Source organism: Pangasianodon hypophthalmus, chromosome 26 (assembly GCF_027358585.1).
Source record: "Pangasianodon hypophthalmus isolate fPanHyp1 chromosome 26, fPanHyp1.pri, whole genome shotgun sequence".
In the NCBI taxonomy this organism is placed as follows: Eukaryota; Metazoa; Chordata; class Actinopteri; order Siluriformes; family Pangasiidae; genus Pangasianodon; species Pangasianodon hypophthalmus.
In genome coordinates, this window is record NC_069735.1 from 8735279 (window position 1) to 8760430 (window position 25152).

A 25152-nucleotide genomic window follows, 5' to 3' on the forward strand; every position below is an offset into this window, starting at 1 on the left:
ACCATAGTGAGCAGAAAAGCATCTCGGAAAACACAACGCATCAAACCTGGACGTGGATGCTACAATAGCAGAAGGCCACGTTAGGTTCCACTCCTGTCAGCCAAGAACAAGAATCTGAGGCTATCATGAGCACAGGCTCACCCAAACTGGACAGTCGAAGACTGGAAAAAGACCAAGTGATTTTATCTCTAATCTTCACCTGTCCCATTTCAGTGAGTCTGTGCTCATGATAGCCTCAGATTCCTGTTCTTGGTTGACAGGAGAGGAACCCAATGTGGTGTTCTGCTGTTGTAGCCTATCCACCTCAAGGTTCGATGTTTTGTGCATGCTGAGATGCTTTTCTGCTCACCATGGTTGTAAAGAGTGATTATATGAGTTACTATATCCTTCCTGGCAGATCAAACCAATCTGGCCATTTTCCTCTGACCTCGCTTATCAACACGGTGTTTCCATCCACAGAACTCTCACTCACTCAGTGTGTTTTGTTTTTTTGCACCATTCTGTGTAAACTCTAGAGATTGCTGTGTGTGAAAATCCCAGGAGATCAGCAGTTTCTGAAATACTCAAACCAGCCCATCTGGCACCGACAACCAAACCACAGTTAAAGTCACAGAAATCACATTTTTTTCCCATTCTGATGTTTGATGTGAACATATTGTGTAGAGGTGTTCCTTTTAAAGTGGACGGTGTGTGTATATAGTTTGTGCTGTAATACAATAGACATGTACACACACTAACAGGTTGCAGGAAGGATGCATAATTTTTAAGCGTTGGTGCAAACTGCACATATCGTTCTCCTTTAAATCTGTTGCATTGTAGCATTTTTGACAGATATCAAAAAGTCCTTGTTAGCACGACTTCAGTCTATGTTTATTCTTTATTTCACTTTATTGACAAAACGTGAGTACTTAAATATGCTTTACTACATTTTAGTTAAGAAACCTTACCATTCATAAGATTGAGGACTCTTCCAGCTACTTCCTGAGGGTTGAGGCCTGGAATACCCGGAGGTCCGGGTGGTCCTGGGGGACCTACCAGATACTGCCTCACCTCCTCTCCTACATCATACCGCAAAGAAAGTTTATAATTTTGTGTGACAGATTATATATAGTTGCCAAAACCTACCCTAGAATGATAAACTTTACTGAATACTTGATTCTAAAGACTTACTTTGTATGTAACTGATTACACGATTAGCCAAATCATCATCAGATACACTTCCAGGTGGTCCAGGAAGCCCAGGAGGACCAGTGAAGTATTCCCTAATGCCACCATCTTAAACAGATAAAGCAATGCAAGATTAATACCTGATATTACTCAACGAATAAATGGCACATAGTTAACGAATCTAGAAATAAACCCACTGATTATAGAAATTTTTCCAATCACAAATGATCAAAAATAATCAGAACATGAGGGTAGAGCTTCTACCAATATAAAGATGTATTGGCAGAAAACTGCTGCCAAATGACTAAAGATGCTCACTTCTAAGAAGGTCACTAAGCTGCTGAGAAATGTCTGGAGAGCCAGAGGCATCACCAGGAGGTCCAGGAGGCCCTGGAGGTCCAGGTGGACCTGGTGGTCCAGGTGAGCTTCTGCCTCCACCTTATAATTGAGATGCAGAGAGACACATAGTGTATAATGTATTAATCATCTAAGAGTTAAATATTGCTTAAGGTATTCAGCACAGTAATTCCTACCTACCATAAGAATATCCTGGGATGCCAGGGGCCCCTGGGACACCAGCATCACCTACAATCAATAAATTATAGAACAATGAGTACTTATCTGAAGATCTATTATATGTGGACATAGACCCACTTGGCTAGCATGTGATTAATTCTGCACCAAGTTTCATATGACTTGGCCTTTATTATACCTTTTGGACCTGGTGGCCCTTCTGGGCCTGGTGGTCCTTGAGGGCCTGGTAAGCCTTCAGGACCTGGGGGTCCACTTGGGCCTTCAGGCCCTGGAAAACCTGGTTTAAAAAGAAAGAAACTTTAAAAATTAATACAGCACAGCTGGTTGCATATAAGTTGGAAATGTAGAAGTTATATCTCTTACCAACTCCAGGTTCTCCTGGCAGTCCAGGATGACCAGGCTCTCCTATAACAGAAACAAAGTATAAAATGGAATTCATAAATAATAAGAAATTACATACAGTAGAATCCCCAATTCATAGTTTTTTTTATATGAATTGTAGAATCCACCATTTATAAATATTATTTTCTTATTTTTACGTATATAAAAATAAGAAAATATAAAGCATAAAAATCTAAAAAAAAAAATACCTCTGTAGCCTTGAAAGAAGCGAGAAAGAGATGATGACAAAAATAAAAATTTTGAGCTTCTTATTTATTACAGTTTACACCAAAGACTATAAATAAATTAAAAAAATCATACTAATATATATGATAAATATTTATATATGACAAGTATATGATAATACTTTTTTATGTATTCAAAACATGGGCATGAGTTACACTGATTGTGGGGTATATTTATGTGTATAGTGCAAAGGTTTATAAGTTTATATGAAAGTATATTTTACCTTGAGGTCCAGGAGGTCCAGGAGGCCCAGGGGGTCCAGCGAAAAAGGTTTCTGTTAGAATGATAAAAATGTACATCAGTATAATAATTGGCCCTCGAACAAGGTCAAATAAAATGTTATGCACATTATAAGAATAACTCATTCACCTGAGGTGGGTACAAAGCTTCCTGGTTCACCTTTGTCACCAGGTGGACCAGGGAGACCAATACCTGAGAATAAAAAAAGTGACAAACATAGGTAAGAAAAGATAAATGAGACAATGAAGTTATATAAAGTTAAGGTTGAACTGTAAAATGATTACTGTTAAATGAATTTGTAACTTGCCTGGCTCTCCAGGTGGACCTGGGGGTCCTGGTAGGCCAGTTTTGCCTTCACCTGCAAAAATTAAATGTTAAATTAAAGATGTTAATATAACAACAATAACAATAACAATTATATTGTATATATATATATACATATATATATATAAAATAAAAAGACAAATTTACCAGGTTTCCCTGGTTCTCCAGGTGGTCCAGGGGGGCCAGGAGGACCAGGAAGACCAGCAACAGCTATTCAGTCAAATTGAAATTAGTTTTTAAATTATTTTGAAAATACTGAATGTAACATTTCTCAATTCTACCACAGAAATAGTACATAACTGAGAAAAATGATGCCTTACGCTCAAACTTGACTCTTTCAACAGATTTTGCAGAAATGCCAGGTTCACCATCATCACCCTTGTCACCCTTTCCTCCCTTGGGTCCTGTAAGAACAACTTGCATGTGAGTGCAAAGAAACCATATAAACGATTGGTATAACTTTGGCGTAATGCTAATTCAGTTGGACATCATCAATTTATTTGATTGTTTCTGCAGAGTTGCTATTCTTATGGCCAGAAACGTACCCATCCATGGTGATGTGATGCAACAGGGGGTGGTACCACATCATTACAAAAATGTCACTGTGCAGAATTGCTGGCACACATTCAGTTTTTAAAGGTACTGAGAGAAGTTGATTTGATTAGATATTACTGCAGCATGTCTAACCATACCTCCTGATAATGTATTCATTCTAACCCCACCCTTTTCCCAATTATGCTGCTCGTTATCACGGTACTGCCTGTGTTGAGGGTAAAAAATAATTTGCCATACCAGCAAACACCAATGCAATGATCTTGTGTTTTATTATTATTTGCATTTTGATTGAGTCCAATAATAATCATCAATCACTGCAACTGGCACTTTAGCGTACGGAAACGACTGAATTTTTAAAAGAATGTCCATATATTTAAGCATACGACCGGCGTATTTATCAATCTTTGTTAGCATACCCAACACTTCTGATCAGGGGACTTAATTCCAATTCTTTAAATGGATGAAAACATCTTACCAGCCGGGCCAGGAAGACCAGCAGGGCCAATGGGACCTGAGAAGAAACATGAACCAGTTTTTTATGATGCCATACCTGATTCTTTTCATAATCTTAAATTAGTTATGCAATTGGATTACACAAATTGTTTTAGAATACAAATCTGTCTATTTGTAATTTGTTAAAGCCCGTACCTGACAGTCCAGGAGGTCCAGCAGGCCCAGCTGGTCCAGGAGGTCCAGGGGGTCCAGGAATAGCCACAGTGTTGGAAGCAGAGCCTGCCGGAGAAGGAGAGAAAGAACTAATGAAACGGTACACTAATTAACACTAGGTAATCATAAGGTAATAATTAATCCTCAATTAAGGTTAAATGGCAGAGAGTGTCTTGGCTCTAGAATCAAGACTGGAGAAGTTCTCACCTGTAGTGATAACTCTTCCAGGTTCACCTGGTTCACCTGAAAGAAAATAATCAATATGTAAGGGACTTTTTAAAGACAATGCAATAGAGTACTAAAATTTCACATTACTCTGATCTACTAACACAATGCAAAAGAATTATATAGGGCAGAAATTATGCGTGGATGTTACCTTTAGCCCCAGGCTGTCCTGGTGTTCCTGGCAAACCTACAAGCGAGAGTCAAAAAGAAAATATCACTCAGATTTTTGTTCAGAAATTGCTGGCAATATAACAGATCCTGCACTTTAAAGTGGTCAAAATATATATATGATTTAACTACTCTCATTATAAAATAAGTTTTAAATTATAAAGTAAAACATACCTGGTGGTCCTTGAAGCCCTGGAGTTCCTGATAATATGAACTTAGTCAATCAGTACCAACATAATCACTATTTTAAAACAGTTAATGGATATATTCAATTTAAGATCCATAACCAAGCTGACAGAAGTACCTGGCACGCCTGCATCTCCTGGAGGTCCAGCTGGTCCACGTGGACCTGGCAACCCAGTTGGTCCTTGGTCCCCTTAAATTTAAGTGGAAGCATGTGTCATATTGGAAATTCAGGCAAAAAAAATTCTAAAATATTCATGGATCTTGAACATACCACGATTTCCCTTTGCACCATCTGGCCCAGGGGCACCTGTAAAATTAAGGATGTTGATAATGAGGAAAGATAAATACTGTCATCAAGATAGGGCTATAGTCACATTAGAAAAACTACAAAACTCAATATCACAATTTATTTTATAAAATGGAATATGCCTAGATCCTGTGTTCTAAAATGTGTTCTGTAAATGCTTAAACCACAGTGCTGATTGGTCAGAAGGTATTGATTAATTTTCTTTAACAGCACACTAATGTCAGCTCTAGGTTTCCTCTAGGACCTACCTGCTGATCCTTTGGGTCCTTTCTCTCCTGGTGGACCGATGGGTCCTGGCTGCCCTGGTTCTCCTGCAAAAGTGGATTATAAGATAATACTATGACCAAAGCATGAAATACACAATTTCCAGTGATTTGCTCTTTTCAATTTAAGGCCATTTTACCTACCAGTAACACCACGGGGCCCTTTCTCTCCTTGATCACCTGTTGTGTGGGACAATAGAGTTATTATGTGGAAACATTGACTAAACCTATAAAATCTGTTAATCAGCTTTGGATTAACCTTTAGCTCCAGGAGGCCCTGCAGGTCCTCTCTCTCCTGTGAAATGAAAAGATGTTTAACAAAATCCTAGAAAAATTTTACAAAGCATATAAAACTGTTTGTATGTTCAAAACTCATAGACACCTTTTGGTCCAGGATCACCAGCATCTCCACGGAAGCCTTGAGGACCAGGAGCCCCTGGAAGACCCACAGTACCCGGAGCACCCATTTCACCTGTTGTGAGATGTGTTAAAATTTACATTTATTCATATGAGATTTTTACAGGTCAGCAGAACACAACTAACGCATACAGTTCTTCAGGCAACAGTGACCCAAGGACTGCTTTCCCTAAGCAAAAAGGAACAAGTCAGGGTTTTTGCAAAAACCATACTCACACTGCTCACCCAGAGCTCATTATCAATCAATATTTTCAAGCTTGATGGCTATACCTCTGAGTCCCATAGGTCCAGGTGGTCCTGCAGGTCCAGAAGGTCCAGGCTCTCCAGATACCCCTGGAACAAGAAAGAGCCATAAGTCATATGACCTACAAACCTCTTACAATTTTGTAGTAAATTTGTACTGTACTGTATTGTATAAGAGCCACCAGAAAGCAGTGATAGAGAGGTGATAATGCTGAGGTACCATCAAAACAAAAACAACTATAAGGTAATCTGTTATCACATGTAGGATCTGTTGTGGCCATGACAGAAGATGCACAAAGATGAAAGTGGTGATGGCCAAACCTTGGTAAATGAAATTGTTTAGCTAATGAAGACAAATGAAGGAGTAAACAGGATGTGGGATTAGGATGGAATGACATGGGAATGGGACGAGATGAAATGATATGGGATGGAATGGGATGGGATGGGATGGAATGATATGGGCTAGAATAGGATAGGATAGGACAGAACAGGAAAAGATAGGATAGGATAAGATAGGATGGGATGACATGGGATGGGATGGGATGGGATGACATGGGATTGGATGGGATGGGATGACATGGGATGGGATGGGATGGGATGACATGGGATGGGATGACATGACATGGGATGGGATGACATGACATGGGATGGGATGGGATAGGATAGGATGGAATGGGATGCATTCTTCAGCATTCATAATAGTCCTTGTTTTAACTTTTATTATCTCCTCCATTAGATCAGGTGTCTTTAGATTGCAAACCCAGTTCATTCAGTATTTCAGTAAAGTGGTAATAGACCAAGACGTCCTTGCTGAACTCAACACGTGTGGAATCACTTCTACTAAGCTGTAATGCTCTTACCTTTCTCTCCTTTCTCACCCACTCCAGGAGGGCCTGGTTCTCCTCTGGGTCCTGTTGGCCCCTCACGGCCTCTCTGTCCAGGAGGGCCATCATGTCCTGGCTCACCTGATTTGCAACACACATATAGAACATCTGCCTTAATCCTGAACGACTTCCATTGTTTATTACTGTTCGTACATTTTGAAAAAAAATCATACAAGAATTTACAAGAAAAAAAGAAAGACTGTCCTAAGGGGGGTTATTGGTTAATAGCATTTTATATAATTTGAATTTTACTTAACATTATTTTAACTATTTTCCCCACCTGCATAGAAATGGTGTCAAAAATCATAACATTTTTAGAGGCAGGAAAATTCACTAGGGAATTTTTGTCAGGGAAAAACAAGAATCTTTTTTTTGAAATGGTGGTTATTGACCAAGAGCATGATGAACAAAAAAAAGGTCTCAGGCTGAAGCATCATACAAGTTTATTTAGAAGAGCTGTGTTAGCTGCACCGTACCAGCACTTCCTTTAGGTCCTCTTGCACCTTCTTGTCCTGGATGACCAGGAGGACCAGGAGGACCTGATGGATGGAGAGGCATTTATCTGTATTTATAATATATCTGTTTTGAAAAATATCATCTCTGATATTGCGTAAGTGTGGAAATGATGGTTATCTTACCTGGCACTCCAGGAAATCCTGCATCACCTGAAAAACAATTTGTTCAAATATAACCATAGTGTGATCAATCATAATGTACTTGCAGTACTGCCATAGGCAATTTTAGACTTAATCTACTGTAGTAAAATTACTAGATATGCACAAAAAGATCAACATAAAATCATTTTATTTTAAAGCCCACAAAAAATAATAGAATACCTTGTTTTCCTTTTTAATTGTAACCCAACAAGAAGCATCCGATACAGTATTCTACCGAATAATCTAATAGTAGCGACCATTAACTTGGGTAGAGACGGATTTTCAGTATTTTTCTTCCAAGTGCCACTGTGCACAAATGGGTTTAAATAGGATAAATTAGAGAATAAATGCTTGTATTTCATGTTTTCCTGAATAACCTGAATAATTGTGCAGTAAACAGTTAAATATGGGTTACAGGAACATATAATAAGCATTATGAGAGCTACTAGTTAGGTAATACATACATACATTATATACATATAGTGCAACCATGAGCTAAGTAACTGAAAATTTTAATTTAGAACTTGATTCTGAAGGTGTGCAGAAATTTTGGGAGATGTTTCTTTCTTTAAATTTATTCATAGCTCTTCATTCTATAGAGGCCTTTATTTAAATTTTGAAACAGAAAAATTATTTTTTCAATTGGTTATTTTTAAAAAAAATTCTGCAAAGCCAAATGACAGATATCCAATTTTTTTGTTAAAAAAAAGAAACAAGTACTGCTATCAAGAATGATTAAACAGTGTTAGAATGGGTTAACCCTACCTTTAATCCCAGGTGCTCCCTGGTCACCTGAGAAAAGAAATTGGAACATGTTAGTAGAAAATGTGGCAGTGTTTATTTTTATTTATTTATTTTTATCATGTCTGAATTTGAGTGTCATTTCAATATGAAAGGAGTCTGACCTTTGGCCCCAGGCTCCCCTCTCTCTCCTTTCAGTGAGGATGCCAGAGTAGCTACATGGATAATAAACAGTAATAAATTACTCATGAATATCTATCAAATATGCAAAAAAAAAAGGCCATAAAAATCCAGGTACCTCTGACGGTCTCTGACTGTAGTTCAGAGTGAACGAGTTGTTTTATGGTCCTGTGCAGTGTGGCTGGGTCAGGCTGCGTTTGGACAGATCCTAGTTGTATAGTGTTTTCTGATCGTGTTATAGGGGTGCGTTCATATTGTACAGAATCCATTGGATCTAAAATGTTCACAGAGGATGGTGCTGACAGGCGGCTAGTGTGAGCGGAGCCTATGGTGCTCCCGCCGCCTTCCAGACGTTCCACTCGAGCCTTTAGGCTCTTTACTTCCTCAGCTGGAGCCAATGCAATACACACACACATACACACACACACACACAGAACCCAGACAGGTTACTGACTGCCACTGCCACTCAATTTGAGAAGCCCGAATTTTTTTTAGAAGACTTATTTTGCTAAACTGTCTTACAGAGAGCGATGAGTCCAGCGAGAAGACCCAGCAGTAAGAGCAGTCCCAACAGCAATCCAAGCAGCCATTTCCACCATGTACAGCAGGAGCAGAATCCCATCCCACCTCCTCCAGATTCATCTTTACCAATCTCTACAGTCACACAAGAAAAAATGTTAATTAATAATCTCTAATAACCTGCGTATAGCACTTAAAATTCAGTTATAATGTTCAAATTTAAGATATTACTTTTTATTGTTATAAGCCAGACAATCTGTAAAATAAAGGAACCAAAAGCATATGGCACGTGTACATGAAGTGGACCAGAAGTCAGAATCATTGTAGGAAGAGGGGTGAAAACTTTTGCACTCAGTTGTGTATATGCTACTAAAATGTTATTCCTTTTGTTAAACTGTAACATAAAGATATATATTGAATTAAGTTATTGTCTTAGGTTACAATTTTACACAATGAATACATTTTTGCAACATGGACACTGCTGAGTGCATAAGTTTGCATCCCCCATGCTTTCTATGTATAACAACATGTACCTCTGTTTAACAATTTATTTACAAAAAAGTAATTCAAAGAACTTAAAAACATAACTTGGGAAAGCTGTTATTGCTACTAATATTCTCACTCACTCACTTTCTGTAACTGCTTTATCCTGGTCAGGGTCTAACACACATGTTTAATAAAATAACTTATTTATTTATTAACGGCTGATGCGAGTCATATACCTGCGTATGTGGCTTTATCCTTTGTTGCAGCAACTTTGACACCTGTGAAAGCAAAAATGTATTTATTTAGTGAAGTTAATGTTAAATGGATTTTTAGAGAAACTTATAATGATGTACTGACCACTGACTACTGTTTCTGTGGTTCCAGAGATCATCTTTTTCTCTCTTTTCAGCGAGTCATCTGAAAATGTGGCTGCTGTGATAGAAATGGAAAATGTAGCTTATTATATCTAAATAAATAGAAAGAAAGAATTATCTGAAGTGGGCGTATTTGCTATAACATAATAGCTTTTCACCATGAACACGAACAATTCTTTGGATGAATATATTCGAAAAACATTTAGTTTTAGGTCACACCCACACATATTTAGCAGCTATTAGCTAGCTGGAAAAATGGGCAAGTGTAAGGATCTGAGTGACTTTAACAAGGGCCATCACAATTTGTCCCTTGTAAAAGTCACTCAGATCCTTACGCTTGCCCATTTTTCCTGCTTCCAACACATCAACTTTGAGAACTGACTGTTCACTTGCTGCCTCATTATCCCACCTCTTGACAGGTGCTATTGTAACAAGATAATCAATGTAATTCATTTCACCTGTCAATGGTTTTAATGTTGTGGCTGATCAGTGTGTGTATATAGACATACATACACACATACTTACATACATACATACATACATACACAGGAACAATCACTGTTCCTGAAGGGTGTGTGATTATGAGTGTGAAGGTACTCTATTATGCATTATACATTATCATTACACAGTAGCAACCCAAATGCTACTCATACACTACCCAGATTGCTTATTCATTACAGCCAACATGCAAAACCTCTAAACCAAAACATGCTATTTGGTTCATTTGAAAGATGCAATCTTCAGCAGACCCTGTTTATAAATCAGCTTCTACAGGTGTTATCAGGTTTATTAACAGGTTTGCACACGTTTTTACACACTCAAATCTTTTAGTAAATTGGGGCCTGAATGACACTAGTTATTTACTGTGTTCACTAACCAAATGCCTTCAGCCAAAATAGTTTCTCGTAGTATAGGCTCAGAGCTGTCAATCATCGACAGAAATATTTAACAGCTTTCTTTTTTCTAAACATAGTACCTAACTTCATTCGTACGTAAAAACGTAAACAACTTCCTTCTTTGAACATTAGGCTAAATTCAATATGTACCCCAAAATATAATGAATATTTACCCCCAATGTTCAGCTCAGACCTATGTACTTAATAAACGGATGAGCAGTGGTAGTGTAACAATAGCATCCATATTGTTTTCTCCTTACATAGTCCACCGGTGGAAGTGAATGTTTTGCCTGTGTCTTTCGACATAATCAGCCTCTCGCTTTCTTTCTTCACCGGAACGTTGTCTTTCTCCAGCAGCATGAACTTGTAATCCTTAACAAACACATCATCGGTGGTGACAGGGCTGCTGGGGGCGGCTAAAAATGAACGAAAGAGAATTAGTAAGCAGACAATGATTTAGTTTTAGTCATTTTGCATTCCAGAAAACAATCATCCTATCTGACCTGCAGCAGTTGTGGGAGCTGTAGTGCTCACAATGTTCTTTCTCACTCCATATACTGCAAGAAGACAAGAGACATACAATCAACTAGACATACAATCATGCACTGCTGCCTTAATTCATATTAATTATGAGCTAATTATGGCTGGACAGTCAAAAAAGAAGGAAAATCAAGTTTGTGTTTTTGACACCTCAGTTTTAAGAAACTATTAATCCATTTCATCAAACTGACTTGGAAATGTTTTCATTTCGTTTTTAATCTTGCCTAGGCCAATCTTCATGTTCTTCATCTTCTAGTCTTCATGTAGGGTAAAGAAGTAGTTTAACAGTCAACCTGCTTAAAGTCTAAACCCTTGCGTAAGTGTTAAGTGTAATATCCTCACACAGCGAAAGTCACGCTTTGAACTAGTTGTTGGATATCCATGCGCTGTAGAAGAACTGACATAAGACTAATTAATTCAGTTTGTAATCAGATGACTGCCATCAGAATCTGCAGTCAGAATGAAAGCTTTAAATGCAATTCTCCTTTTTTTAGTTTTTGGAATAACCAGACTTTAAAATACTAGCACTTTACTTCTGTATATTGATTTGAGTACATGCAAAAGAGAAACATATTTCAGTTCTCAATATATATACGCCTATAGTTTTCAGAATGATACATAGTAAAAAAAAAAATATACTACTACTACTACTGCTACTACTGCTGCTACTACTGCTGCTGCTACTACTACGATTAATACTAATACTACTACTGCTGCTGCTACTGCTACTACTACTGCTGCTACTACTGTTAGTACTTCTACTACTACTACTACTACTACTGCTGCTGCTACTACTACGATTAATACTAATACTACTACTGCTGCTGCTGCTGCTACTACTACTGCTGCTACTACTGTTAGTACTTCTACTACTACTACTACTACTGCTGCTGCTACTACTACGATTAATACTAATACTACTACTGCTGCTGCTGCTGCTGCTACTACTACAACTACTACTGTTAGTACTACTACTACTACTACTGCTGCTATTACTACTACTACTACTGCTGCTACTACTACTACTACTGCTACTATTACTACTACTACTACTGCTGCTACTACTACTACTGCTACTACTACGATTAATACTAATACTACTGCTGCTACTACTGCTGCTGCTACTACTACGATTAATACTAATACTACTACTGCTGCTGCTGCTGCTACTACTACAACTACTACTGTTAGTACTACTACTACTACTGCTGCTACTACTACTACTGCTACTACTACGATTAATACTAATACTACTGCTGCTGCTGCTGCTGCTACAACTACTACTGCTACTACTACTACTGCTACTACTTCTATAACTACTACTACTACTGCTGTTACTACTGCTAGTACTACTACTTCTGCTACTGCTGTTACTACTACTACTTCTACTACTAATAATATAGTAATAAGAGAGTACTGCTAGTATTACCACTCAGTAACAGCAGTCACAGCCACAGCCTGGCTTTTACTCCCACATTTACTACAACAAAACCTCACTGACTTTAAAGACCTTAGATCTCTTAGTTAAATAAACTGTTGAGATTTACTATACAGCCCTAAGTCATTCCCTTTCACCTCTCAACTAAGCACCTTGAAAAACAAGACTGAAATGCAATGCAACACATATGAGTTATGCTTGTGAGGAATATTAGTTCACTGTCCACGTTACTCACCTGGAGCAATACTAAGCCCATTTGCAGTGACTGCCACTCCCCCACCGCTTGCCAAGTTATTCTGCATCCCATACACTTAAAATGACAAAAACAAAATAAAGTATGAATCATTTAAATTAGTCATCGTGAGCAGGAGGCTTACACAAGGTATTTGGGTTATTACAAAATTTTTAATTAATCCTAATTAATCAGTTATAATAAAGCATCACATCTATGTCATGTATTTAAAGTCTCAGGGCTTATTGCACAACCAGTGATGAACCTATAACCCATGACACATTTAGTCTACATACGCTTGTTCCTGTTCCAATGAGTTTAGTGATAGTATTTAGTGTAAAATTGTAAAATATTTGACTTATAGTAAAATATTTTTGACAGAGACCTGCATTTCCAGCAGAAAGGCCACTGCCCATGGCTGTGGAGTTCAAGGTCAGGTTGTTCTGCAGGCCCACTACAAATGACAACAACACCAATAAGTGCGCCAATGTGAACACAAAATGAACACAAAACCTTCAGAATACAGCGGCACAAATAAACACTTACTGTGGAGCATAAAATAATAATAATAATAATAATAATTTGGATTTTAAAAAAAATGGAATTCATTTACATGAATGAAATACAGAAAGTGCTGAAATTATTTTTATATATAAGATCAATCCCACATACAACTGGTCACAAGTCTTCAATGTACTATGACTAAAATACAAATCTAAAAATTAGAATTAAAATAAAATAATAACTACCTGATACTTAAGTAAAACAAACCAGAGAAAAGTAAAATAATAATTAATTGAACATAATTACACTGTCTTCACTGGCAAAATCAAAAAACAACGACCAATCAGATACCCTTCAGTCAAAATATTCAAAAAAAGTGCACAAATACACATCATCATCACAGCTACACTCTCTTACTGTTGTGTTGTAGAGTGGAGTTGGGGCTGAGGTTGTTGGGGTTGGTGTGATAGCCATATCCATTATACGCAGACTCCAGGATAGAGCTGTCATATCCTGAGAAATATATATGTATATTAGAGACAAGTCGAAAGTTACAGATGTGATATACTGTATGAACTCATGTTGATGTGAATGAAGTCTCATTGCCTACACACACTTAGCGTCAATATCTGATTACCTGATCAGCAAGAACACAAAATAAGACATTCTTTTAATGTGTTATAGGTACTGTATACAGTTTATTATCAGCGTTATGGATGTGGCATGCCAATATTATGTTCATATCTATAAGATTGAAACACTGAGAACTGAACAGTACATGTTAGTGAATGTAAGTGTTATACATTACCAGTGAAAATCTAACATTATGGATGTGACAGTTATGGATATGATATGAGCAAACAATGCTTTTAACTTAAAGTTGAATTTAGAAAAAAAAATTATTATTGAATGAATTCTTTCTTTGCACACTAATTCATTTTCAGTGCAATGCTGATCCATGCATGAAATTACCCTATCCCACCAAAGTGAATGTAAATAGGTGTGTGTGTGTGTGTGTGTGTGTGTGTGTGTGTGTGAGTGTGTGTGTTACCTGAGTGGCTCTCCACGCGTGTGTCCACGCTTGCTTTTTTAGGTATGGGCAGTGTATTGGTGGGAGAGCGAGGAGGACTGCTGCTACTGGAGCGACTTCCTTTAAGAAGTTTCTTCACATCATCCAGCTCAGTCCCTAATTACACACACACACACACACACACACACACACACATGAGTGTGTGAAAGTGGTTAACCTAATGAGTGATTAAGGTTAGGTCAAGGGGTGATGTTACTGAATATAGCTTTTCTTATGATTTAATTGATATAAAATTCATATTTATTTAAACTATTGTGTGAGATGTAGTTAGCATAAGCAAAACATTTAATTATTTTCAAGGCATATACTGACATCTAGTGGATGGAGAGGCACTCTGCAGTCTGGCTCTGATCTCACTCTCTGAAAATATAAGAGAAGAATCAGATTATTTGTTTATTACTTTAGTTACTTTCACTTCATTAGTCATTCTTTATTAACTTTCAATTCTACAACAGCTGCAGTTATATATATATATATATATATAGTTATATGCAGTTATATAACAAGCTTTATACCTCTTGTCTGGGTGCGTCCTCTGGTGGCTGCACTTGCTGCTGCTGCTGTAGAAAAAAAAAAAAAAGAAAAAAAAAATAGAAAAGTATACTTCAGTAATTTAATCTACAGTATGAATTGTCACAGATTTTTTAAATATTTGTTAAAATGCTTTAAAATTATTATTATTATTATTATTATTATTATTATTATTATTATTATTATTATTATTATTATTATTATTAAAACCTTTTTGAAATATGTAAAATATTTATTTGTTTGTTTGTTTGTTATTTACTCTTTACTTCTGACTTATTTGTTCATTTATATTACAAAAATGTGTTGTATGTGTTAGCTAGCAAACAAAATACTTTCGGAATGTTTAGACGTTTGTTAAGAATTGTTAAAAAAAGTTTATTATTATTATTATTATTATTATTATTATTATTAAGCATGACAACACACTGACCATACTCTTTCCTAGTATATTCAGGGGAGGAGTTGCCACTGGAGCTTCCTAATAAAAAAAAAATTAGTTAATAGTTAAAAGACTTAAAAAGTTAAATATACAGTATAATTAAATAATACAGTTAAATACATTTTATATATAGGCTACAGGTTTGCTTGTATAAAATTATGAAGAAGTTGATACATATTTAATCACAATGATGTTTCTCACTCTCACAATGGATAGTTTTGTCCATAACAAAAAAAATGTCAAAAAGCCAAAGGTCAAAGGTCACAAGCTGTAAGTCACCTTCATATCCTGCAGTACGCAGGGTCAGGCTGCTTTTCCTCTGTGTGACTGGTGAGTAGCTAGCACTCTTCGTGGCGCTTGTCGTAGAAGAGGTGTATTTGGTAGAGCCACCTCCCACTGATATAACAGTCGACGAAGCCCCTCCTCCAGAAAACATGGCTGATGAGTGAGCCCCACCCCCTGACAGATTCATAGAACCAACTGAAAGGCTTCCTAAGTCCCCAGAAGAGCTGGACACAAGCTGAGAAGATGAGCGGGACTCGAAAGAGCTTGCAGAACCCCCGCCTCCTCCTGAAGAAACTCCAACTGTAATGATGGAGGAGGATTTGCCAGAAGCTCCCAAACCTCCAGCAGCTCCACTTGAAGATGTTCCCAGAGAAGATGAAGTCACAGATGAGCCACTGCTCACGCCACCAGTCACAACTTGCACCGCACTGCTACTTGAGCCACCTACTGAAGATGATGAAGGACAAATACACAAACAGACAAATATAATCAAGTCAGTTTATGGAAGGACTGTCACTAGGGTTACTGCTGTTGAACAAGGTGTGCTCGAGATGTCTTTAAAGAGTTTAAAGAGTTAAACTGTTATGTTACTTGTCTTGTTAAGGATGTTACTGAAACTAAGACTAAGATCTCAGGATTATAGTTAACAGCTGCTTACAGTGTGTTGCTTGGGGAGGGTGTGAAGGCAAATTGTCAATTTATAAAGATAGCAGACCAGACTGCCTAAGTGTCCATGCTAAAGGAGACAAATAGCCTGAAATGATTAGGCTACAATAGTTAGGACATAATAATGCACTGAAAAAAATCCCTGCACAGAAATTTCTCGGAGAATTCAATTTTAATTTGTTCTGTATCATTTTATGCTGTAAATGAATCCATTAAATTTTTTGTCTGCTGTTGAGTGTTTTTTTAATTTTATTACTTATTGATTCATTGATTAACAATTTGAATAACAAATAAAAGACCAAAATAGATAAATATAGGGCTGTATGGAAGACGTATTTTGCCACAGAAACTGATATGTCTGTAATGCATGTATATATATATATATATATATATATATATATATATATATATATATATATATATATATATATATACACAGCTGGTTCTGTAACTATATATATATATATATATATAGTTACAGAACCAGCTCACAGTATAGGGATTTCAGAATGGGTAAAATGCGATCTCAGTAACTCTGACCGTGGCATGGCTGTTGGACTATTTGAGTATTTCAGAAAATGCAGATTTCCTGGGATTTTCATGCGCATCTGTCTATAAGACAGAATTACACAGAATAGTGCAGAAAACAAAAAAACATCCATTGAGTGACAGTTCTGCAGGCAGAAATGTCTTGCTGATGACAGAGGTCAGAGGAGAACGGCCTGACTGGTCTGACCTGACAGAAAGGTTACAGTAACTTAAATAACCACTCTGCATTCTGAGCAGAACACACAACATGCTGAACACTGAGGCGGATGGGCTGACTCCTGTCACCCAACAACAGGAATACCAAAACGGGACAGTTGAAGATTTGAAAAAACAGTGTTTTTTTTTTTTTCATTCTTCAGCTGTCCCACTGTAGCCTCAGATTCCTATTCTTGGCTGACAGGCGTGAAACCCGAAGTGATCTTCTGCTGTTCCTCATGATTTGAAGTGTTTTGTGTTCTGAGATGCCTATCTGCTGTTTCATGTGAAATTTAACTGAAGCTCTTGACCTGTATCTGCATGATTTTATGCATTGTGCTGCTGCCACGTGATTGACTGACTGAGTAAATGTATGACTGAGCGGGTGCATAAGTGTTCCTATTAAAGTGGCTGGTGAGTGTATATAAAATGTATATATTTTTTGAGAATGATGACCATGTTTAATAGGGAAATAGTACAACTTAGATACGTAATACATTTATAGTATTTGAATATACTAATAAATAATCATAAATTATTAAAATCATAAATGAGAATACTTCATCATTTTAAAGTAATGATTAATTGTTAATTATTATAAGATATAATCAGCAACCATGTTTAATTATTTAATTTCAATAAGTTGCTGTTGTGAAGTGAAGTGGTGCTTACAGGATATGACATTACTGCTGCTCCCTCCTCCACCTCCTCCTCCTCCTCCGCTGCTCTGGGTGATGATCCTCCTCTCCACCAGCACTGTTCCTCCAGAACCAGAACCAGAACCAGAACTAGAGCTAGAGGTAGATGTCAGCACCCGCTGAGTGCTCACTGAGCTACTGCTGCCCTCTGGGGTTTTACAGACACACACACACACACACACACACACACACATAGAATAACATGTTGACATGGACTGTAATATGAACAAGCTACTTTCTATTATGTGCTTAGCATACTATCCAGTACTGTTTATAACACACACACACACACACACACACACACACACTCATCACCTTTCCCTAATAAACACACAGAACTGGACACTTACAATCAGCCTTAGACTAAAAAAGTTTAAGAAATGCTGTGCATAGAGAATCATTTGACTTGATAATAAGCTTGTATCCAAACTAGCTGGTTTGCTAGCTAACAAATATAGTAAAGATTTTTTTTTAAATGATTTCCTTGGCTTGCTAACTACTAGTTAACATGCTAATCTGGTAGTTTGGTAGTGGTAGGAAAAATGAGGTGAAACCATTACATCAGCTTTTATGTAAAAATGGAGTAGTTGGCATATCAAACTTTGTGCATTAAAAATTAAATCATATTGAAGAAATATTGTAATGCTTATGAATTTGATTTGTGAACAAAGCTAAAAAAAAAAAAAAGTTTTATCTGCACTTTTTTTCCTTACAGTTCTGCTCCAACTCTACAGTCATGTTGACTCTTTGAAGCTAATAAAGTACTGTAACAGCACATCTGATAAAGACAGATATTCCCCCAGGGCAGCTGGTGAGAGAAATCTTATGACGGTGTTGAAAACAGTATTAACCTTAGAGCTAAAGACTTTTTACTAATTCTTCACACTCACTTGGAGGAAGGGATGTCAGTCTGGTTGTGGTGGTCACACTCTCTGTAACTGTGTAGGATAAGAAATAATATATATATATGTAAATAATATATATATATATATATATATATATATATATATATATATATATATATATATATATATGTATATATAATATATAGATATGTGTGTATATATATATATATATATATATATATATATATATATATATATATACACACACTTTCGGAATATTAATGTATTTTGCCTAGTGGATGAACAGTAAATGGCAAAATATAAACCCAAAACACTGCATCTAGCTTACTTAGCTTACTTAGAGGAATAAGCACTCATTAAAGAAATAACTTTATATTATTCAAAACTTGAATATCTCATCAATCTGAGCTAAATTTCCACCATAAAGGAAACAGCTTCTTCAAAATCCTCCTATCTGTTCAATTAAAGACTACAAAGTTATATGATGTTATAAGATAATTCTATGTTTCTTATAAGAGCATTTACTCTGTTAATATCAATTTACAGTTAAAAGTTCTTTGTATATGAACAATTTAACTTTTTCCCCCTTACCTTTCCCTGAAACGCCTGATCCTCCCTCTGCATTCACAATCTTGGTTGTGATTAAATTGTCCATTCCATGTTCACTATTTAAAAGCAAAACAAGAGAGCTGTTATGAGATTTTCCAAATCTCCAAAATGGACCAAAAAACATCATATCAATCAAAATCAATCAAAATCATCATATCATAATTTACGCATGCAAGAAGAATGCTCACCATCACAAACATGATCAAGATTACAGTCTACTGTTAAACAGCTAAATAACTGGTTAGATACAACAAAATAAAAAATATTTACTTTCAATGAATATGAATGCTGGAAAGGTTTTTAAACAGTTTAATTTGATTTAGATGAGGGTGGTGGATTTCAGAAAAATATGAGAGGTTAATTCAGAATTATGACATTTATGCACCAAATTGAGAAATAAATACTATTTAATAAATGCTCATACTATTCACTTATATTGGTTTCTCCTTAATATTTTGTAATTCCTTATATTTTTTTTAAAAATAGCACCAGGCAAATTTGTTAAAACCCATGCTGAACACTGCACTATGCATAGTAAAGTAACAAATCTGTACACACGCAATGTATTTTTTAAGTAAACACTTACCACTCTCGGTAGAGCCAAACTCCATCCTGGAGAGCTCTGCCTCACCTGAGCTACACTTGATAAGTAAAGAAATCAAAGCCTAACACACCCTATGAAGAAATTCTAGCTATGGCATCAATCGTCCTCGATACGCGTTTCAAATACTGCAGGTTTCAACATGACTTCTGTGCTCAAGGCAGCATCTCTATGAAAACTTATACATGAATACTCTTTTTTAATCCGTAAGGTCTTTTTTCTCAGTTTTTCTGAATTACTAAAAAAAGATTTTTTTTTCTGTCAAAATCAAAGCTTTGATTCCAAACAAAACTGTATTTAGGTTAAGAATTTATATTCAGCAGTATATCCTGACAAAAGGACACCACAATCTTCCAAACTTATGAAAGGAACACTAGTTATCGCAGGAATTATAGTTATAATTATAGTTATTGTGTGACAGGTATGGAAAAAGACACTTTTATCTAGCTATAGGAAGTTATAGAACTGTCCAAAAGTGGCTCTCTGGATCTCCTTGCATATGAAATCACAATAGGCAAAAATTGATAGATAGATAGATAGATAGATAGATTTTATTGTTTATTTAGAATTTAATTGCTTAAAAGGAACTTTGCCTGGTGGGACGTCCTGGAGATCTGCTACAGATTAGTTAAAAATAGTTAAGAACAAAAACCGTAGAGCTGCCATTGTAGCTGTTGAGCTGAAATCTTGTTTAAAATGTTATTATTAAATAGTATTAACCTATTCATCAGAGGTCAATGATGTAAGCTAAATAAAACTTAATAACTCAGGAATAAATAATATAGTGGTCAGGCTATATCACAATTTTATAGTTTTATTTGTTTCCTAACTATTTGTATGTTATTTAAAAGTATCAAAGAATTTAGTAATGAGATGTCTTCAAAAGTAACTCATAACCATATCAAATCATATATTAAACTTAAACAAAGATAAAGCTCTTATAAAATTAATAAAAGTAAATAAAGCCTGATTATGGAACGAATAATTGCACTTTTTCAACAGTGCCACAAAACATTAAAGGCGGTGCCAGTGTTTTTTACGTTAAAACATAAAAATGTTTGTCAAAGTTCTCCTCAAATTTCCACCACTGTCAATAAAATATTTGGTTTCTGAGGCTATAAATGGAAAAAAAAATCAAATGTTGTTTGCCACCAATCAGGAAGCAGAGGCATTCCTATTTGTCTGTCGATTCAAAAAGCCCTTCCTCTTGTACTAACATTCACACAAACTAGCGTATGGATGTGGTTTGGACTAGCGTATACATGGTATACATTTGAACTTTAAATTTCAAAACATAACTTCCGGCTAAATCTCCGGTTATACCTTCAAACATGTGACAAGCAGAATCTGTATATCATCCCATCAGTCTCAGAGCTTCAATAGTGAAGCACTTTGCCAGCTTGAAGGTGATTACTTCAGACAACGTTACCAAAAATGCAAAATTCAATCCTCATTAGTGTAATAAATAATTCATACAAACAATCCTAATATCCAATGTCCACAAATGTTCTATTTTACAAACGTATAAGCTACATATACTTTATCTAACTTAGCTATGTAAAAGTATCAAAAGCTCGGGCGGCACATCATACCACAGACAACCCAAGCAAAGATATTATTCAGGTAATAATATGACCAGATATGCACAAATGAAGAACATCAGAAGTAGAAATAGTTTTCATTGTAACAGGTAAGCCATTAAGAATCATCCAGTATGATATTCCACTCAATAATCTCAAACAAGATGGGATCAAATCATAGGGGGTGCAAACGTACATTCTGCATTCCCTATAAATCACCTACAATCCACAAAATGTAGTTTTCTTGTTTTCTTTCTTTTTTTCTTTAAAATGTAAACGCCAGTCTCTCAAAACCCTTCATGTTGAACACATTACTGTAACTAATCCGAATGACTCAGAAAGCATCTAAATATACTTTCACTGCAAATTCCCAGACATTACAACTATGTGTGTGTGTGTGTGTGTGTGTGTGTGTATGCACACACCTGTGTATCCCAAGGCTAGTTATTATGTGATGTTCCACAGCCTTTGAAATTGTTACTAATGTCATCATACAATAGCAGTGATTAATGTCTTATGACCACAAATAACAGTAGTGCAATACTTTAATCTCTCCTGGTGTGTAAATGTTGTGTAAATTGCTTCTTGGCTTCACTTTTGCACACAGATTAGTCATCCCATGGCCAGTATTGTACCTTATAAGGTGTATAATATACACCTTATTACAACTAATCAAACTTTTTCTTACTAATATATTGTGGAGAAATTAGTATTCTCTGAAGTGTTTATTACTTTTCTACTTGTAACTTTTTTCTGAAAGGGAAACTCTTGGTTGTACATGCTCAGAGGTCTTCAAAAGGTGCACTGGGATTTAGTTTATAATTTGTAATCCTTTTTCATAGGGATTCCAAGTCCAATTCCCAAATAGGGACAACTAAAAAACAGAAAGAAAAAAAGAAAAAAGAAAAAAAAAACACTTAAGAGCTCTAAATTTGACCGATTTGAAAGTGTGAGACTCTACATAGATTCTTTTTTCCTATTTTCTAATGCAGTTACAGTGGTGCAAATCACAAGACATTATTATTATCAAAGTTATTATATTTATTATTGCGTTCTCATAGTTATTAGTCTATTTGACTGGCCACTAGAACTGATTTGATTTAATCCAAACCATAACAACTCAAAAGCAAGTATACCTAAAAAAATGTCAAAAAGTTCAGGAATAGAAAGCTTCATTGATCTAATAAATAAACAATATTACTGTACACATTTAAATAATATTATATTTATGATATTTATAAAATTAATGTGAGGGGGTTCATTAATTTATGTTCATGAATTTAAACGGTCCCTGGTTAAATAAATAAATAAATAAATAAATAAATAAATGGTTCCTTAATGAGTCCATGAGATGAATGTTTGCTTGGTTTGCTTTTACAACAATTGAAAAATCCTTTCATGCCATTAATTTTTATCATACCTGGAAGATTTTTTTTTATAATGAAACTTATTAAAGAACAAAGACCTATATTTCAATTCAGAAACTGAAACATTAACCTTTTCGTTCAATTGGTTAATTTTTGAATGAATTTGGTCATTCACTGCAAATGAAGGACAGAGACTCAAGCATGATTAAAGACCCATGGAGTCATAGTCTATAAATAGATCCTTATGAACCTATAAATGATTTTTATAAGCACAATAGCAGTATTGATAAGAAAATATGATAGTAAAATGTTATAATGACAATATTAAATGTTTCATAACTTTCATAATATAAAACATACAAGGACCAGCATAAGTAGGAATAATAACACATGGAGCTTATGTAAAGCCCTGCTCGGACTTGCAAACTGATATTCCTGCAGCACTGCAAAATAAATAAAAATGAAACAAAAGAAAATAAAATTCTGACCTTTTAAGCAATTTTATGTAAGCTAAGTTCACTTAGTTCTACTGCATGCATATTAGAGTGATATATAAGTTACATTATATCACCATTGTAACCTTAAACAAATTAAACAATAAACAGAAAAGTAGCCTAGGGAGTGCTGTAAGACTCACCTGTTGCCTCTGACTGGAGAAATGTCTCACGCTGTGTTCTCGTGTGCTGGTGCGTGTCAACCGTCAGTACCGAACACGAGTATTATACTCACGATGTGGTTCCGATCAGGTCCAGTGACACAGAGGCCAGGTATGTGCTACCTCACTGCAGAGCGCTTATCTCTGACTCATGCACAACTGTACAAGTATGAACAAGATGAGGGGCAAACATCTTTATAAAAGAGAGAGAGAGAAAGACCCTTGAGGCAGTGTAATTTCAGTTCTGCATTTTTTTTCACTCCTACATGTAAGGTAGTCATAATCACTAGCCAACACTCTGATTTTTCATTCTAATATTATTTTTATTATTTTTTTTTAAAATATCTACTCATGGACCTTATGGTCCAGATGGAAGAAAATGTTTAAAACTTCTTCCTGGTCACCTGTTTAGGAGAGTTTTTTTTAAAAGACTAGACAATCACATTTTAACTTCAGTAGGAATTCCAAGACACATACTAGTATCAAAAAATACTGCCATAAATATAAAGGTGTGTTTGAATAAATATGGAGGCATTTTCCAATATCAAGAGTTTGACTGGGAGACATTCAACAATAGATAAGCATATAGGAGGACAGTGTTTTTCACCAGATATGGCAGAGATGAAATGTTATGAAACACTCACAGTATCATAACCATACTACCCAGTATCATGATTTTTCTTTTTGGGTATACGTCATCATATTTTATCCACCTGAGATTCCTCCAAGTTCTCTGGTTTCCTCCAGTCTCCCCAAAACATGCCCATGGGTGAACTGGCTACGGTAAATTGCCCCTATTTGTGAATGAATGTGCATGGAGCCTTGCGATGGACTGGTGTCTTATCCAGCATGTGTCTCTGCCTTGTGCCAAATGTTCCCAGGATAGGCTCTGGATCCACTGCAACACTGCAACCAGGATGAAGTGGTTACTGGAGTTGCATAAATGAATGAATGAATGAATGAATGAATGAATGAACATCATATTTTCAAAATAGATTACATTCAAATCCATATAGAAAATGATTCCACGAAACTGAAAAAATATGTATTTTATGTATATTTTATTTATTAACAGAATCAACACAAAATGTATTCATTATAAATCTGGTACAGGTACAATCTACACAGGTTTTCCTCTAACATATTACAATATCAATCTATATCCATAAAGCATAATGTTACCTATAGAACTATTTCACTCTTTTTTTAATCACAGTTCATTACAGTACTGTAGAAAGGTTTATAAAACAGATTATTGCAGAAGTTTTGCAATAATCAGTTTTGTGGATAAAGGTATAGGTTTCTAGCTTCATAAAGAACTCCTTAACGGTTCCACCAGAGAGACAACTGAAGATCCCATGAAGACAGTTTCTAAATTTAAACCTTTTTCTAAGAGTGTAGTTTATTGGCAGAGCTTGTGGGAAATAATTTTTATTCTCAGCCATATAAAAAAATCATGATGTCCCTCGAAATTCCTCATACATCATCCAAAATCCAATACAAACCCTCAGGATCACCAGAAAGGTATTTGAGGTTAGAGGTGGATTTCACTGAATAAATATAGATCACAAAGCTCAAATACTCCTCAGTGTGTTCAGATTCTTGCCCAATAAGATTTAAAGGAGCTAAACATAACATTTCAGGAGAAT

At 35.8% G+C, this 25152-nt stretch overlaps 1 protein-coding gene across 5 annotated transcripts in view; it reads right to left on the reverse strand.

The window, feature by feature from the left end:
- Positions 1–23679, reverse strand: part of col17a1a (collagen, type XVII, alpha 1a) — a 28748-nt gene extending 5069 nt beyond the window's left edge. For 2 of the 5 annotated variants that reach the window (XM_026931824.3, XM_026931822.3), the window contains exons 1-46: positions 23486–23679; positions 19283–19356; positions 18716–18763; positions 17800–17973; positions 15712–16164; positions 15424–15471; positions 14978–15022; positions 14775–14822; positions 14424–14558; positions 13790–13885; positions 13254–13322; positions 12872–12946; positions 11162–11215; positions 10919–11074; positions 9746–9820; positions 9625–9666; positions 8906–9037; positions 8502–8771; positions 8368–8418; positions 8228–8254; positions 7445–7471; positions 7283–7345; positions 6783–6887; positions 5950–6012; positions 5645–5734; positions 5522–5557; positions 5407–5442; positions 5248–5310; positions 4964–4999; positions 4811–4882; positions 4681–4707; positions 4490–4525; positions 4321–4356; positions 4096–4179; positions 3923–3958; positions 3213–3296; positions 3040–3102; positions 2876–2926; positions 2698–2760; positions 2552–2602; positions 2065–2106; positions 1880–1978; positions 1705–1752; positions 1486–1605; positions 1171–1275; positions 948–1058 (exon numbers count right to left, since the gene is read on the reverse strand). In XM_026931824.3, coding sequence (XP_026787625.3) covers positions 948–1058; positions 1171–1275; positions 1486–1605; positions 1705–1752; positions 1880–1978; positions 2065–2106; positions 2552–2602; positions 2698–2760; positions 2876–2926; positions 3040–3102; positions 3213–3296; positions 3923–3958; positions 4096–4179; positions 4321–4356; positions 4490–4525; positions 4681–4707; positions 4811–4882; positions 4964–4999; positions 5248–5310; positions 5407–5442; positions 5522–5557; positions 5645–5734; positions 5950–6012; positions 6783–6887; positions 7283–7345; positions 7445–7471; positions 8228–8254; positions 8368–8418; positions 8502–8771; positions 8906–9037; positions 9625–9666; positions 9746–9820; positions 10919–11074; positions 11162–11215; positions 12872–12946; positions 13254–13322; positions 13790–13885; positions 14424–14558; positions 14775–14822; positions 14978–15022; positions 15424–15471; positions 15712–16164; positions 17800–17973; positions 18716–18763; positions 19283–19346 — 3709 coding nt within the window. In that variant the 5' untranslated portion in view covers positions 19347–19356; positions 23486–23679. Of the gene's footprint in view, positions 1–947; positions 1059–1170; positions 1276–1485; positions 1606–1704; positions 1753–1879; positions 1979–2064; positions 2107–2551; positions 2603–2697; positions 2761–2875; positions 2927–3039; positions 3103–3212; positions 3297–3922; positions 3959–4095; positions 4180–4320; positions 4357–4489; positions 4526–4680; positions 4708–4810; positions 4883–4963; positions 5000–5247; positions 5311–5406; positions 5443–5521; positions 5558–5644; positions 5735–5949; positions 6013–6782; positions 6888–7282; positions 7346–7444; positions 7472–8227; positions 8255–8367; positions 8419–8501; positions 8772–8905; positions 9038–9624; positions 9667–9745; positions 9821–10918; positions 11075–11161; positions 11216–12871; positions 12947–13253; positions 13323–13789; positions 13886–14423; positions 14559–14774; positions 14823–14977; positions 15023–15423; positions 15472–15711; positions 16165–17799; positions 17974–18715; positions 18764–19282; positions 19357–19886; positions 20746–23485 lie in introns of those variants that run through there. The other 3 variants (XM_026931823.3, XM_053229953.1, XM_053229954.1) reach the window with 3 other exon arrangements.
- Positions 23680–25152: the final 1473 nt, after the last annotated feature.